The following is a 17509-nucleotide window of genomic DNA, read 5'->3' as shown; positions in this document are numbered from 1 at the left end:
AATTAATAAAAAGACTATCTTGATAAAATTGTACAAACAAGCAGCGTAATTAATTATTACTATCCTCACAAGTTAAAAAAATTAACTGAAGGCCGCAAAAAGGCAGCTCCCATCTTACATAAGTGTACAATTTGTACCTTTTATATTGTATTTCCTGGAAAGAAGAAAATGAGTGCTTGATACCCCTCTGTGAAGGTCCCAGTCAACCAGCAGTATCTCTACTCCCTCTTGCTGTGGCTGAAACAGACCTGACGCAGAATTTGCAGCCAGAAGCAGGGAAGGAGCAATGTAGCCATAGTCTGCATTTGTACTGTTCTCAGTACCATCCTCCTGCTGACCTTCTGGCTGATCAAAGCATACGTTCAGACCGGCCACCGCTTCATCGCGGGGATGGAGAACGCCGCCTCTGTCACTCAGGGGCTAAGTCTATACAGCAGCAGCTTGGCCACAGCCCATATGCTGACATCGAAGCCAAGAGGTGCGTGTCAGCTCGCCTCTGTGTGTCAAAGCCCTCCCTCTTCCTCCAAGATGTTGTAACTATGGCCAGGTTGTCTGTTGGGAATGATCTGGGCAAATACTGTCCCCCAAACGGTGACTGTGTACTGTCTGCTGATTGGCACAGACTAAAAATCACAGCATCACAGAATTGCTATGGTTGGAAAGTACCTTTAAGATCATCAAGTCCAAGCACTATCTAACTCTACCAGGCCACTTCTACACAATGTCCCTGAGAACCCCATCTAGACAACTTTTAAATACATCCAGGGATGGCGATTCAACCACTTCCCTGGGAAGCCTGTTCCAGTGTTTGATCACCCTTTTGGTGTAGAATTTTTTCCTACTGCCTAACCCAAACGTCCTCTGGCATAACTTTAATACCATTTGCTCTTGTCCTGTCAGTTGTGGCATGTAAGAAGAGGCCCAAACTCACCTCCTTACAGCCTACTTTCAGGTGGTTGTAGAGAGCAATAAGGTCTCACCTCAGCCTCCTCTTCTTCAGGCTAAACAACCCCAGTTCCCTCAGCCACTCCTCATAAGGCTTATCCTCAAGACCCTTCACAACTTTGTTGCCTTTCTTTGCATCCTCTCTAGAACCTCCATGACCTTCTTGTACTGCGGTGCTCAAAACTGAACACAGTACTCAAGGTGCAGTCTCACCAGTGCCAAGTACAGTGGGACAATCATTTCTCTACTCCTGCTGGTCACACCATTTCTGATCCAGGCCACGATGCCATTGGCCTCCTTGGCCACTTGGGCATGCTGCTGGCTCATGTTCAGTCAGCTGTCAATCAACACCCCCAGGTCCCTTTCTGTCGAACAGCTTTCCAGCCACTCCTCCCCAACTATAGAGCTTTGCATGGAGTTGCTGCAGCCCAGGTGCAGGACTCGGCACTTGGCCTTGTTAAAGCTCATATAACTGACCATGGCCCATTGGTCCAGCCTTTCCAGGTCCCTCTGAAGGGCCTCCCTACCCTTAAGCAGATCAACACACCCACCTCACTTGGTATCATCTGCAAACTTACTGAGGGTGCCCTCAATCTCCTCAGCCAGATCATTGATGAAGATGTTAGAGAGGAGCAGCCCCAGCCCTGAGCCCTGGGGAACATTGCTTGTGACCAGCCCCAGCCAGATTTAACTCCACTCCCCACCACTCTCTGGGCCTGGCTATCCAGCCAGTGCATGACCAGCAGAGTGTGCCCCCAGCCAGGCCCAGGGCAGCCAATTGTGTGATGGGATACAGTGGGGCACAGTATCAAAGGCCGTACTGAAGTCGAGACAAACACCACCCACAGCCTTTCCCTCATCCACCAAGCGGGTCACCTCGTCATAAAAGGAGATGAGGTTTGTTAAGCAGGACCTGCCCTTCATAAACCTGTGCTGACTGACCTGATTGCCCTGTTACCTTGTAAATGTTGTGTTATGGCACTTAAGATGATCTGCTCCGCAACTTTCCCGGCACCGAGGTCAGACTGACAGGTCTGTAGTTCCTGGGATCCTCCTTCCCGCCCTTCTTGTAAATGGGCGCCGCGTCGGCCAGTCTCCAGTCCATTGGGACCTCCCCAGTGAAGTGCTGGGGTTAAACCCCCATCCCTGAATGAGGGTGGGCATACGGATGATGTCCACAACCAGGTAAGAAAGACCTTTCTGATTGGTTTCCACCCAGGCTCTGCCCAGCCTTGGGTGGGAACTGATTAGGAGATCACCACCAGGCACCCTCACCTTCCACATTAACTTGGCAGTGGGGCAAGAAGCCACCTCTATAAGAGCTGACTCTGCCTGCAGTGGGGTCGGGAGGCCTGCCTACTCAGTGGATGGGCTGTGTGGTTATCGAAAGGGCTCCCCAGCTCTTCATAGGAAGTGAAGATCCCAGGACAGCAGAGCAAAATAATGAATTTCTATCTGGGAAACTACTATATAATTGGACTGATTGTCTGGCTGATTCCACGTCTCATGGCATGGTTCCCTGGCCAGGTTGCTCCCTTCTGCACATCCTTCACAGTAAGTGAGTACATTGACTTGTTCCTCCCTCCAGTTGTCCAGCACAGTGGATCTCTGGTGTGTGATGTAGTAGAGGAGGGAGGAGTTTGGCTGCTGGTCTGCCCGTTAATGATAATAGCATTTTATGTTGGGCAAGCAGTCAGCAGAAGACCCAAGTTAGCCAGGGCTTCTAGTAAATGTTCAAAAAAGATGCAGTGACTACAAATTTGATGTATCTTAGGTAAGACTAAACTACCAACTCTTCAATATAGATCTGATCAGGACATGCTTAAATCTGTGACTGATGTGACTTTTTGGTTATATTTTGTTACGTTGTCCTGACATCCTTCCAACTGAAACAGCTGCTATGCAGAATTTTCTAATATAAGCTTCTCCACAAGCATAAAAGGAGAGAATGTTTTTTAGGAAAATGCACCATGTTATTTTCACCCCTTCCTCTACAAATTTACATCTAATCCAAAGATAGAGGAAACTTCCTCCTCCTCTAGTTTTTGACTATTATAGTTCATAGCATGGAAGAGACACCTTAGCACCTCCCTTCTCCAAGATATTCTTTCTCTTTTTCAGAAGTACCAAGTGTTAGCAACAGCATTTGTTTTTATTTTTCAGAACTCATTTTCTTTGTTTTTGGACCATCAAAATATACACAGGCCTAAACAAGTAATTGCACTAATGTTTTAAAAATCAAATTATTTCACATTACTTAAGTCATGAAATACGGATATTTTTCTCTCATTAAAAGATACATTTCTCTATATTGGGAATAAACTATTGATCTATAGCCATCAGGGACTGCATTTCAGACTCTCCTCCAGTTTTCATACAGACAGCCACCTGGCATTTTGGCAGCTAGCACTGAGGTTTCAATGCTGAACTTCATGATTTCTTCACAGTCATTTGTTAGCAAGAGGGCTAAATAAGCAGTCTTTATCATTGCAACCATCGTCTCTAAGAAATGGTAACAGCACCACAGTTAGCTCCACAAGACCTCAGTACAACAGAAGGAAAAGAAACGCACTCTTCAGCAGTCATATCTTGGCTATGAGAACATGTTCTTCATAATGAAAATTCTTTAGCCACCAAGAACTTCCTTTTCCTCCAGCCAAAGGAAAAGAATGCACTACTAGCAACCGAAAAAAGAGAAAAAAAAAAAAAATCAAGAAGGGTGCCCCTAAGTTCCTTAACACCTTAAACAGGTTTTTCAGGTAGTGTTAAAAATGTCATATAAGTCACAGGTGAGAATCAGGTCTTTGCACTTTTTTGCAAATCTAACAGAAAAGTCCATGACTCACAGCTTTACATGTAGCATTTTAAACTATACAGTAGTGTGTTTACATTGGGACAAAGTATTTGAAAAAATAAGGTTACAATTACATGATTGAAACATTACTTTATAAAAAGACCAGTTTTAATAACCATCTGTTGAAAGGTGTCATTCTGCAATTAAGAGTTTTGCCTCAACCTTTGTACAAAATACAATATCATCCATTAACTTCTACTTAGCAACTGCTAATGTTATATTTCTTCACAAAGAAATACATGGTATAAGTAAAGGATGCCATGTAAAATACTACTGGCTGTTACGTTTGGTAAAGGCTTCACTGACTTTTGTGTTTGATGTCCTTTGAATCAATCTAAAAAAGTTTGAGACATGAAAGATCTAAAGCATAAAATTTTCTGAAGAACTACAGTACTCTTGGACAACATGGATTAAAAGAGCAAGTAGGAGGAAAAAAAATGTACCTGAAAAACCTATTTATCTATATCAAGCACTACCTAGGATGCTGGAAAAACACTAGTTATCCTACTTTTCCTTTATATTTTAGAAAAACTAAGATGATATATTCTGAATACTGGAATGGACTTCTGAACAAACAGATAATTGTAAACAAGTAAAGTAAACAAGCTCAGATTAAACATTTTATAGTTCTGAAGGAGGAAAATGGCAAGAACTATCTTAGATGTCACCAAAGGCAAGAGGTCTACTCATAAATAAGGTCTGTTCTAAAAGACAGGATAATGTCGTGTGTTTTAAAAGCAGATACTTTTCCAAGACATTTGATTCTCTTAACACTTCAGAACAAGTGGCATTGGTTTGATACTTACATAGACCTGTCTATTGCACACTACATTGTATAGGCAGCATAGCATGAGCAAGTAGTTTTATATCTCATGGTTTTGTTAAGAATGTGTTTCTCTTATACATAACTCTCTAAGCATCACTTAATCTTAACCCATTTAAACATACCTTATTACTGAACAGTCTGTACAAAGCGACAGTTACATCTCAGACTTAAATCAAGAAGCAGACCTGCCATTAAACTCCGTTATTCTAGAGCTGCTTATTTACTTGCCTAAAACAGCTAAAATAATGAAATCGGGCATTAATTTCTCCACACTTCACAAGCAATCTCTTTAACACTTGCTGTTCCAGAAAATTACAAGTTGGAATTACACCTCTTGGGGTCTGGATTGATACAGCAAAGAATTAAGCTTACATATATTACTGCTCGCAAGGCTTACTGCCTCTGGCCACCAAAGGCTGAAGGCCTAGTGGTTCAGGGTGCTTACATCTGCATGGAAGATCAACTCTAGGAAACAGCCCAGATGTTTACTGTTAGGTCTATGCTTACTAACATAAGAAGATGTGGGTAAAGACAAGAATCATTGCACTAAAAATGCATTTGGCCACCTAGTGAGACAGATATGGAAAGTTCCTAAGTTTATAGAATAGAGAATTCGTGCAAGCAAATCATTACAGCTAGATCTTGCCTTTTATAGGCAAAAGGGGAGAATTTGGAGGGATGGAACAACTCCAACCCAACAACAAACAGGAAGGCAAGTCAAAAACTGTTTCAGATTAAAAAAAAAAAAAAAGTTTTTAAGCAGCTTTTACTGAGCCTGGGAAAGGTTAAACTGTAGGTTTACCTTATGCCAGGTGATACAAAATGGAAGCTTCATTATCTCATCCACAGTCTTTCACAGGTCAGTCTTAGTATTCTCTCAAGGTTGTCCAGTGTATCTATAAATGGTTGGGTCAATATGGGAGGAGAGCTGTGGTTTTTATGTTCTCTAGCTGGAAAGTGTCAACTGGAATGATAATGCAATTTATCATTTATGAAAATGCTTCACGGTACTACATAGTTTTATCTACACAGTTTTATGGTTATTATAAAGTTGCACGGAAAGTATCTGGAATAATTTTGATTAGGCCTGCCATTTTTTACATTCAAGAGGACATTAAAAAACTACTCAGTTGTTTGAGACAAATTTAGAAGTAATTAACGAATGCCCTTTATAAAAGAAGAAAGTGACATACCCACAAACCAAAACTAATAATCCCCCAGAAAGGAGTATAAAACTGTTGACTATTGTCAGTAATACTTAACTTACCAATATTAAAAATATTGTATTAAGATTCATTGAGGAACTAAGGGAAGACCACAGAGCCGCGCTGTGTAATGAAAGCAAGGAGAAGCAGAACTACACGTCCCATACTGCAGAGCTCCTACCAGTTCTAATCATACTCATAAAGGTTCAAATATTCCTGTTTACGGACAAAAGAACAGGCTTCTTAAGAACTAGTATTCAACAAATAGCTACTCCAGTATTTATTCTGTTCCTGAAGTTTTTGAGGACAGAAGCTGAAAAGGAAAAAATAAAAAGCTGTGTTCTATGCAAAGCACATATTTAGGAACAGGCTTCAATAATCCAATACTCTTGAAATACAAAACCACTCATCTGTAAAAAACCATCAACAGCAGCCACGTGGAGCAAAATACCATACTTTCAGTCCAGGATATTAAAGCTAAAAAGCCAAATACACTGAAGTCAAAGGCTAATCCAACTAGAAGGCAAGGAGGGAGCATTTTGTAAACTTGTATTTGAAATACGACTAGATAATTCTACTGTAATAATGTTACAAAGCAAAGTTATATCACTAAAATATTAGAGGATTTCTGTTTGTTTCCTAGTACTATATGGAGGGGGGAAAAAGTTACCTATAAACCAGGTCCTTTTTTCAAAAAACAGGGAGATTAGTGCTTGAAGGCAGACACATGAATTTTTAAAATGTAAAAGAAAATTAAATATGGAAAAGTACTAGTGGTGTAGAAAGAAATGCAACATCCACTGGTAAGTTTTGCTTACATTATCTCCATTTTTCGTTGTGATGTTTTAAACAAACTACAGAACCAAGAATAGAGTTTTCTAACTACTGATGCCTAACAGAAAACAGAAAACTAGCAGAAGCAGTAATCTTGTAGTTTCTTGTAATCTCTTCAATAGAAAAAAAGAAAGGAGGTTAAGCAATACACATCTTTACATAAAGTATTTCTAGTCTTATACTGTCTTAAAATGAAGAAAAACTTAGAAAGCAAGAAAACACATACCTGATATACCCTGAGGCTCTGTCTGTAGATCACAGTACCACAATCTATTCACTGGATCACAACCCTCTCGAATAGACAGCAACACATATCGACCATCATCTGATACCTGTGAGAAGTTACAGAAAAATCAAAGACAATTCATCCTGTGGGACAACAACAACAACAAAAAAATCCAGCTTGAAAAGTCAGTCTCTAACCCCCTAGGAAAAAATAAACTGATGCTAGTTAGTTGAGTGAACAGACATGTACAGAATATGAGAAGTCATCCAGAGCCCACACTCATCACTAACACAAATAACCTAAGTAGAGTCTGCTGATATTTCAGGAGATCAAAACCAAGCAGCACTATCTGTTTATTTCCACTGTGAATTAAAAGAAAATGAAAGGGTTTTTTATAATTAAAATTATTCCAGCTAAAAAGGTGTCTAAATGAATCAAGGTGAATATCTGGTCCAGTACAGACAACCACAGGCTGCAGGAGGACAACCTGTTTCACCTCAGTCTTCTCTATGAGCTGCAGGGGAATCTCTGCTCATGGGGCAGAGAACTCTGGAGCACCTCTTGCCCCTCCTTCTTCACTGACCATGGTGTCTGAAGAGCTGTTTTTCTCACATTCTTGTTCTTCTCTTACAATTGTTGTGCAGCATTCTTGGTCCTTTCTTAAACAGTTTATCACAGAGGTGCTACCAGCACCACTGACAGGCTCAGCTTCGGGCAGTGGTGGATCCATTTTGGAGCCAGCTGGTATTGGCTCTGTCTGACAAGGGGCAGCCCTGGCCTAATCTCACAGAAGCCACTCCTGCAGTCCTGCCCTCTACCAAAACCTTGCCACATAAACCAAATACAACTAATGTCCAGCACTAATCTGCCATTTCAGTAACTAAGAATGACTCAGTATAAAGAGTCTAAAACTAAAACCTGTGGGCAAGAAGAAATAAAAGACGACAAAACGTTCCCAGCCGCCCCCAAACTACCACCAAAATCAGAAGCCACATTAAGAATATTTCACAGTCTATGCCTCTTCAACATAGTGAAGGTTAACTGAGTTTACTACGTTGAATACAAAGCCCTGTTTAGTCCTGTGATCAACTGGATTGCCAGGCTCCTACTGAACTATCGTATTGAAAAAGAACCCTCCTACACCAATGAAAACATAGCTTTATGTAGCTCAAGAGAAATGTCTCAAAAAACTATGAGGCAGCCACACCTGGTGGTGCAGGTGTCCAGTTTCTCTCTAGTCACTGACTATAGTGTCAGCATTTGCATCCAATGGTAAATTGTGCAAGAGGATTCTCTAACTTAGACACCTTTGTAAAGACACGATGGAACAACCAGTTTTTAAAAAAAAACAAAACAAAACAAACTTCAGGGTTTCTTGTGAAGGTGACATCAAAACTTCTGAACTTCCAAACTTCTTTATCAAGGTACTAATTCCATGCAAAAGGAAGTTTACCTCGCCTTCCCCAAAATCCTGTGGAAATAAATGGAGCCCAGTAGTGACATGAGAAGGACCAGTGACATGTATCACATTTGAAATCAGTAATTTGGAACAGACATACTAATCCATTCAGAGCAGTACCAGGACTGCACTTGCTCATCAATCAAAGGAGAAACTGTGCTGCTTAAACTGCTAGTACTTGAATGAAAAAGGCACTATCAAGTAAGCACTTCTGTAAGCATTCCTTTTTCTGAGTAGCCCATCAGCTAAACTGAACCTACAAAAAAGAGTCTGTCCCTAACTTCTTAAAATAGGCCCTCAGTCCATCTTACAGGTCTACATAAACTAACTGCAGCCTCCTTTACACAAGGAGATCTCCTCACCATGCTTCCTCTAGCAACTCCAACACCACGGCCAGTGCTTGAGCCTGTAAAGATCCAAGATAGGCCAAAACTCCAGGCTCATCAAATGACTCCAGATTCATACTCTTAGAATCATTTTGGTTGGAAAAGAACTCTAAGATCATCAAGTCTAACCATTAATTCAACACCACTAAGCCCATCACTAAACTGCGTCACTCAGCACCTCATCTACACCTCAATACCTCCAGGGATGGTGACTCCACCACTTCCCTGGGCAGCCTGTTCCAGTGCTTGACAACCCTTTCTGTGAAGAAATTTTTCCTAATATCCAATCTAAAATTTCCCTGGTGCAACTAGAGGCCATTTCCTCTTATCCTATCACTTGTTACTTGGGAGAGGAGACTGGCATCCACCTCACTACAACCTTCTTCCAGGTAGTTGTAGAGGGTGACAAGGTTCCTCCTGAGCCTTCTTTTCTCCAGGCTAAACAACCCCAGTTCCTTCAGCCACTCCTCCTAAGACTTTTTCTCTAGGCCCTTCACCAGCTTTGTTGACCTTCTCTGGACACACTCCAGCACCTCAGTGTCTTTCTTGTAGCGAGGGGCCCAAAGCTGAACACAGCACTGGAGGTGCAGTCTCACCAGTGCCTAGTACAGGGCAATGATCACTTCCCTAGTCCTGCTGGACACACTATTTCTGATATAAGCCAGGATGCTGTTGGCCTTCTTGGCCACCTGTATACACTGCTGGCTCATGTTCAGGTGGCTGTCAACCAACACCTGTAAGTTCTCTCCCTCTGGGCACCTTTCCAGGCACTAGTCCCCAAGCCTCCATGAGTAGTACTCCATGAGGTTTTTGTGACCCAAGTGCACACCTGGCCTTTGGACACATTGAACCTCACAGCCCTGTCCCATCGGTCCAGCCTGCCCAGATCCCTGTGAAGAGCGTTCCCATCCTCATGCTTATCTACACTCCTGCCCAGCTTCGTATTGCCCACAAACTTACTGAGGGTTCACTCAATCTCCTCATCCAGATAACTGATAAAGATATTAAACAGAACAGGGTTGATGAATTACGCCCTGTAAGATCATCTTGCTGATGCATGCACACCTCTACACATGCCATCACAGTACTATCTACAGAGCAGCAGAGTTTAATCAGAACAATACCTGTTGTTTGAACAGGAAAAACAAAATGTAGTTTGCTCACAATCGCAGGAGAGTGAAATCCATCAAGCCAGCACTTGGCATATGGCAAACATGATTGCTCTGCATAGCTGCTCTGTCAATCTATTTTTTAAAAGCAAAAGCTGACTACTCACCTACTTAATACTGTTGTTTTAAGTACACCATACAACAGAAAAAAAAACATTCAGATGGTAGAGTTTAGCTTTGGATTTCTGGCTGCCTTAAGGTTATTTGCCAGAAGTCCATCTCAGAGGTGGAAAAAGGTTGGCAGCTTAGTTTGTGTGAACAACAGTCACTTAATTCACAGCAGATCCTCCCTCAAGTTCTCAAGTGATGGAATTAATAAAGTGTGTTTTCTGTTACATTGCAGTATGAAATTTCTTAGAAACTATGCAAGCTGGTAATCTTAAGGGTACTTTTGCTAACTGTGTCAACCTAAATGACACAGTTTTCATTTTTGCTATTTTCATTAGGTTTACACACCCAAAAATCTAATGCTGCTGTTAAATGAACACCATAACCTACAAACACATCATAAATTTTCTGATGAAGGTGCCCTTCTGCTGACCACTTGACCAACTAAGAAGGATATTATCATCAGCAGGCAAACCAGCAGCCAAAGCCCTCCCTCCACTCTTAAGTCATATACCAACAGACCAACATGCCAGACCACTGGAGAGAGGAATAAGCCAATACATTCACTCACAGCACAGGGTGTGCAGAAGGGAGAGAGCTGACTCTGGAACCATGCCATGGGAAATGCAGGGACCCAGGTGATCAGTCCAATCATCTTGCCCCATCATCCTGGGAGCTCCACTTGCTATGAAGAGTTGGGGAGCCCTCTCAATAGCCAGAACTCCACATATCACATGCACTGTACAGGCTGATCACCCCACTACACCACCAGCAGAGTCAATTCTTATAGAGGTGGCTTCTTGCCCCACCTCCAAGTTAATGTGGAAGGTTGGGGCACCTGGTGGTGATCTCCTAATTGGTTCCCACCCAAGGCTGGCCAGACCTTGGGTGAAAAGCAAGGAGGAGGGGCCTGGTTGTGGACATCATCCATATGCCAACTCTCACTCAGGGCTGGGGGTTTAACCCCAGCACTTCAGCTTCTTCGTTTGCTTTTGCACATGAATGTATACACAATAACGTTTTCAAAATGGTGTTGCTGGTAAAGTCATCAATGAATCCTTTCTACTCAGGCTTTGCAAATACACTCTGTTTCCTGGCAAAGCTTTTGATAGTGCAAGTCCATCAGGGAAAGGCAGGAAGTAACAGGAAGTTATCAGCTTAAAAGTTTCCCTCTCCTGACTGAGCTGTTTTATGCATACTCCAAAATTACCAGATTTAGATGTTTTATTAGCAGCTGAATTGGAACGCTGTTTCCTGTCCACATCCTTATATGACAATGTTGAAGAAAATTTAAACCCCTAGCCACAAAATACAAATCTGAGTTCTGGAATCTCTCCATTTGGCCCTAAACACATCTTTAAAAAAAAATCATATTCATATATTGTAAATATGTCTTAGATTTACTTTGCTTAATATTAATAACATTAGTTGTGCAAAATAAATTTCAGAAGAATTAGGTCCTAACTATACCACTTTTCAAACATCCACTGTTTTGATGACACAAGAAAGGAACTTAGTAGAATACAGAGCCAAATCTCAGTACATGAAAACTAACAAAGTAAAACCAACAACCAAAGACACACACACACCCCAAAACCAACCAAACTAAACACCAACAACCCCCAAATGAGTGTTTCCAAGTTGTATTTTTTACAAGCATTTTGTCAACTACCAACGATAAAAAAAAAAAAAGCTAAAAAAGTTCATACAGCTGAAAGGTCATAAAGCAAACAGGAAAAAAACACCTAAGATTCCTACTGGATTTAAAAACCGAAATGATATGAAACAGCTAAGATAGCTTTGCTTTAACAAGGCAGCCTGCAAAATTGAGACATTTTGCCTCCTCCTTCTGAGATGGGGACAAATCTGCAAACAGAAACCAAGATCAGGTAGGTGATCTTTTTGAAAGAAGCGTCTTCAGTGGTTTTAGATAAAGATTAACTGCAGGTGTCCGGTTTAATTAAACTAGTGAGTACAATATGCTGCTTAAACAGCTGCTCATGCTTGTAAAAGCACCAAGTTTCACTCTCTTCCTTGCCAACTCATAAAACATTCTAAATAACTGGAATTGGTATATACAAATATAAATCTCAGCTAAACTCAAGAATGTGACACAAAATTCCTTCAGTGAGCCAGAACCCTCATAAATTTGGTCTGTGATGCTGTGAGTTAATGGTTAACAGAAGACTGCTTGCTTTACCCTAGAAACAAAACTTATTTGAAAATTTCTGATGTTGTTGCAAGGGCAATTCAGAGCCTCTGATGACTGCAAATCTGAGTACATCTAATGAGTTTTTGCTTCCTCATTCCCAGATGGACTAATGAAAGGCCTATAGCAGTTTATGTTTAATTTGAAGTAGGATTCCAAAACCATTTTGCTGGTGGGATGTCAATTAGGTCTGCATCTATCACCAAGGCTATTCCTACATCAGTGAGTTCTATAACCCAAAGGAATCTGACAGAAACAGGACAAGACACTGAAGACTGCAAGATGCTCAAATGTCTAGTATTATACTGCAGACTTAGACATCCAGATTGCAAAGTTACAGTCTGATGAGTAAAAGTGGGCAGCAATACCAGCTTATAGTTTCCACCTCTAGCTCTCCCTATTGCTATGGTTGCTTCTATCCATGCAAGTTCATTCTCGGTGTCATGTCAGTACAAACATTTACCATTTGTGTGGTAAACCTGATCCAGCTGAAAAAATAGCCTGTTAAACAAACATGTGGGCTGGGGCAAGAAAAACACACAATAACGAGAAGAAAAAAAATAAAGGAAGAAGTCCCTCTGCCAGATGAGTATCTCAGCCAGCTCACTGTGCAGCTGCACAAATGGTGAACACACTGCACCGAGCAGCTGGAGCATGAATGACAGGGGCAGAGATTGCTTAAGGCAGCTCAGCTGGCAGCAGTGACCAATGTGCAGTCACTGCCCAAATGCCATGGGCTCTCCTGTGCTGTACAGAGGCAAGAGCCTGGGCTTCAGAATGGCAAAAGGAATTATTTATTTTTCCCAGCTATTGTTTGGGTTATTCTTACGCTGCTACATCACCTTCATGAGCTGAACTGCAATCCTTGCTCTTGGCCCACCAACTTATGAACTGAAATTTCATACCAGCAGTTCATTCAAATCTTGGAATGCAAATCATGGTTCAGCATAAGGGAGACAGCTGTAATGTCTGAACTGACAGCTTGGATCAGAAGTAAATTCTCCTGGTTTCCCACTTCCAAGCTGAAAAGGAAACACATCTCAAGAATTTCTAAGAGTTCTGGAATGCCAGTCAGTGCACACTTCTCTCATTAAAATGATTTATATAAATTCAAACAACATCCACTGGTAAAAGGTAAGGAGGTTGCAAAGCAACTGAACATCATAAAATGACATTTAGGTCCTGTCAAAATACACAGAATAACATTGTTATGCCTTCAGCATAACCATGATTTTACTGGCATAACACAGCACTAATCCCTAACCCAGCACTAGTAAAGGAAGGATTATTTCAAAGAGCTGATGTTGGTATATAGTTTGCAGTTTCACTGCTGCCATTCAGTCACTTGGTAATTTTGAATTTACTAAATCTACTATTTCTGACGTATTTTCTGTGACCATCTTTATAGCATACATGCAGAAGCATCATTACAATAGCTGTGCTCCCAAGTACGATTTTGCCTTTCAAGGATCAAACTTTAAAGTAAAATCTTTATAGAGAAGGAGAGGGCTTTTTTTTTGTTTGTTTTTAATAGCTATTTTGTTCCAATGTTACTTGTTCCTTCATTTTGATGAAAAGTAACCACTGCTTAGAAAAACATTAAGAGATGAAGTGGTTTACCTGTAACTTCAGTAAATCAATGGATATCAAAAGAGTTATGTAAAGCCTAATGAATAAAAGCTTTCCAGCTACTTAAATTTATTTCATTGCAAATTATAGTTAATTCATCAAACAAGCCATATAAGGAAGCCCAAAGGGTTATGTTCTGCATTTATAAAAACAGTAACCACCTATGAAGATCCACAGCAAAAGCAAAATTAAATATTTTGTCTACTGCCAGCACATTTCAGACAAAAAATTCATACATAATTAAAAAAAAAAAAAAAAAAAAAAGAGAATGGACAGGACAAGGCTGCTGGGTTTTCAGACTTCCTGGCTTTACTTTATGTATTACTCCTCAACTAAAACATCAGTAGGAGAGACATTAAAGTGCTTTGCTCCCAAGAAGTAAAGTGCATGACAGCAACACAGTGAATATTAATGCTAGTTCTTTGAATACCACCTGGGTAGTCACCACTGTAAAATTCAGGATAAGGAAAAGCTCTTTATTTTTAGCTCACAAGTAGGGGCCCTTTGAGTGCATAGTATTCTACTAAGGCAACTATATAAACACATCATTCCTTTTTAAGCTAACTAATTAAAAGTTTTATCACCTTTGCCCCTTTTTATTATCAAGGTGGAAAAAACCTAATCACTGTATAATGTGCATCTGCATAAAAAGATATTAAGAAATTAAATAAGTAAAATTCACTTACTAGATAATGTGCCTGTGCTGAGGGAAAGATAAATTCACTTCAACTGCAGATATTAACACTATTAGAATCTACAACCTTATCTGCATCTGTGGTTATTTTACCAACTACAGCTCTTCATGCACTGGTGCCCTTTGCATATGGAACAAGGCAACTGTCGTTGCTACCTAATTCATTCGTTCTGTTTCACTGGACATGCATTTTAAAAAAAAAAAAAAAAAAAAAAAAAAGACAGAATCAAAGATTTCAAACTGACAAATGGTCAAATTAGTAACTGGGCTCTTGTGTACCCAGCCATGGGAAGCTCAAACCATCCAGAAAGTGCAAGATGTGTGGCAGTGAGGATGCAACCATGCAATTCATGACATTAATAACTAGGAATTAAAAACCTATTGCATCGATAAACTGCATTTTAACACTGCTACATTTTTCACTACATGCTATATATGTAATAGTTTTAAACCACCCAGAGTGACTAACTAGTTTTTGCGGGTTTTTAAATATTAATTTAGGTGTGTATCCAGTCACCTCGACTGATGACAGCAATTACTTCCTAAACTTTAAGTACATGCAACACAGAGATTTTTCCATAACACCACTGAACCTTCATATGACTTGGCTAAGAAGAATCTACATGCAGGAAACCTTTCAGATTGATGCAGAAATTACCTGCCTTGTGTTACTTACAAATATTTTAAGGCTTTCTATTAGATGAGTAAAGTAAAATACTGAACACAAAAATACACAAAGCACATGTCTTCTACAGAGAAGTAAAACGTCCTAGGAATTAGCCAAAACCTTTGGTCAGTGAAAGATGAGAGCAATTATGTTGCCTGAACAGCCTCAAATGTTCTAACATCAAACAGATGCACACATGCCTCCATGCCACAAAGTTCTACTTGTGTGACGACAAGGAGCCCCCAGCTGTAATATCCCAGCCTTTCAAATTCCACTGCTATTAACTATTAGAAAAAGCAAATCTATTTCCTTCCCTAGAACAGGAAACACTTTTTTTTTTTTTTTTTGCATTAGATAAAACAACTGTGAAGGGTTGGGGTTTTTGTTTGGGGGGGTATGCCATGAAAGGAATGCAAAGCTACGTTATGACATTGTCTTTGTGGTGTTGCCAGCAAGTCACCAAAGATGGCATATAGTTCCTACCTGCTTTTATACTTCAGCATTCTTTTGAGAAGATGAGGACTGGGCATGGATCCCCTTTCACTAAATCGACCTCTTGGGACTCTCTACACAAAGGTCCCTGAAACTGGTACACTAAGGCTGAAAACACTTTGGTTTGTTTTCCATTTGCATCACACTGGTTTCATCGACTAGATTTCAGAAGCCCTAATGATGGGTGATCACAGAAATGCACAATTTCAGGATCAGGTCCAACAGAAACCACTTACTGCTTTCTGAGGAGCAAACCTGACATACCCTTTGCAGGACATGGACTGGTTATATGTAAACCACTTGCTATTTGTTCTATCCATACCTTCCTCAGGTTAGAAAAATTTCTTTGGGAGTTAATTTCTTTATTCCAGGTGAGTTTTGTTTCTTGGATTTCAGGTACAGTGTGCTGGCATAAAGAGCATTTCTAGTCTAACCATATCCTTCTGAGCCTCTGCTAAGCCTGGTGTTGAAGGAGACCTACCAAAGAGAATACAAAATGCCAGAGAACTGGCAGTTTTACCCTAGATCATTGTGCTTCCGACTGTTTCAATTGCAACAGGGCACCAGACAGCCCTGTTCAGAAGAGGAATGCAGCAACAGGTACATGCATGCCCTTTCTTAAATCTAGCTCAGAGCAAAATCAATAGCCTTCTGATGGGACAACGTCCTCCTGTGGCTTTCAGCTTCTTTTTGAGTACCATGAAAGCACTAAAGCATCAGGAACCTGGCTACGTAAGAGGTTACCATCTCCCATAGCCCCACGTGCAGACAGAGATATTGCCTGCCTGTTTCTTATTGTCAAAGTTCTCCAGACCAGGGCTGTTGGAAGATATTCATAGTAGGCTTCCATTCCAGATTCAGCTTTGACAAAGATAGCATAAGGCTTCAGAAAAACTCCCACAGCAGTTTTATTCAGCAGTGAGTCTCACCTGAGCACACTGACAACGGTTTGAGCCCTTCCCCTTCACGCTGCTCACTCTTCCCCTATGGATGCTGCACTTACACATTCCTGCAGTGAAAACACACCACAGCCAGCTCACATTTGGCACCGTTTACTCCTCTGTGTTCTGAATTTCATTTGCAAGATCACCTCCCTGGTTGAGAGCCACTGATGTTAACTGACAGCTCTAAATATAACCAAAAAAAATTAAAATAAAAATTGTCAGGACTGTGCACAGTGTTTGTAAGACAACACCATGAAAAAACTGTACTTGTTTTACTGCTGACAGAATTGGGATGAAAGGGTTTCCCTCACCCTCTTTCTCTCCTGTTCACTTTCCTGCCAGTACGGAAGGGACTTTTAGCACTACCAACTGTGAAAGGCTCTTATGTAACTTATTGTTTAACTTTGTGAATAACAGTCTGGCTGTGAAAGAGAGACACACTGTGAGCCTGCAGAGGAAGCAAGAACATGCCACTTAAACAGAAGCATGGGAAGCTCCCCTTTTCAGAGAGAGCTGCCAAGGTTTTAAAAATCTTCATACTAGACTGCCCTCTGCTGGGATCTTATTCAAATAAACACCACCTCTGCTCTTCACAACTCCCTCACCATCCTAGAATCTGTACCAGAAACACATACACTTTTTCTAGACTAATGAAAAGACTTGACAGACTCTTTTTCAAAACTTATATATCTGTCTAACAGTAAACAGATGATTTTTTTTCCCCTCACAAGCAATCCATTCAAGTGACGAGTTGGAAATGCACCTATACTTCTATGCCAAAACCATTTTCAGCACCACAGATTTTGTTTAGATCAGGCATACTTGGGGCTGGTGTTGAATGTGTAATAAGGAAAAAAACCCG

At 40.7% G+C, this 17509-nt stretch overlaps 1 protein-coding gene across 1 annotated transcript in view; it reads right to left on the bottom strand.

The window, feature by feature from the left end:
- PREP (prolyl endopeptidase) overlaps nucleotides 1-17509 on the bottom strand; it is a gene marked incomplete at both ends in the record, with an annotated part of 66901 nt that overhangs the window by 31666 nt on the left and 17726 nt on the right. Inside the window, one exon of the mRNA XM_008950327.1 lies at nucleotides 6891-6996. Within this exon, the coding sequence (XP_008948575.1) occupies nucleotides 6891-6996 (106 nt within the window). The remainder of the gene's footprint in view (nucleotides 1-6890; nucleotides 6997-17509) is intronic.

This window comes from Merops nubicus, unplaced genomic scaffold, assembly GCF_000691845.1.
Source record: "Merops nubicus isolate BGI_N331 unplaced genomic scaffold, ASM69184v1 scaffold12302, whole genome shotgun sequence".
NCBI lineage: Eukaryota > Metazoa > Chordata > Aves > Coraciiformes > Meropidae > Merops > Merops nubicus.
Note: the sequence above shows the minus strand (reverse complement) of the source record. Positions and strands in the feature narration are given on the sequence as shown.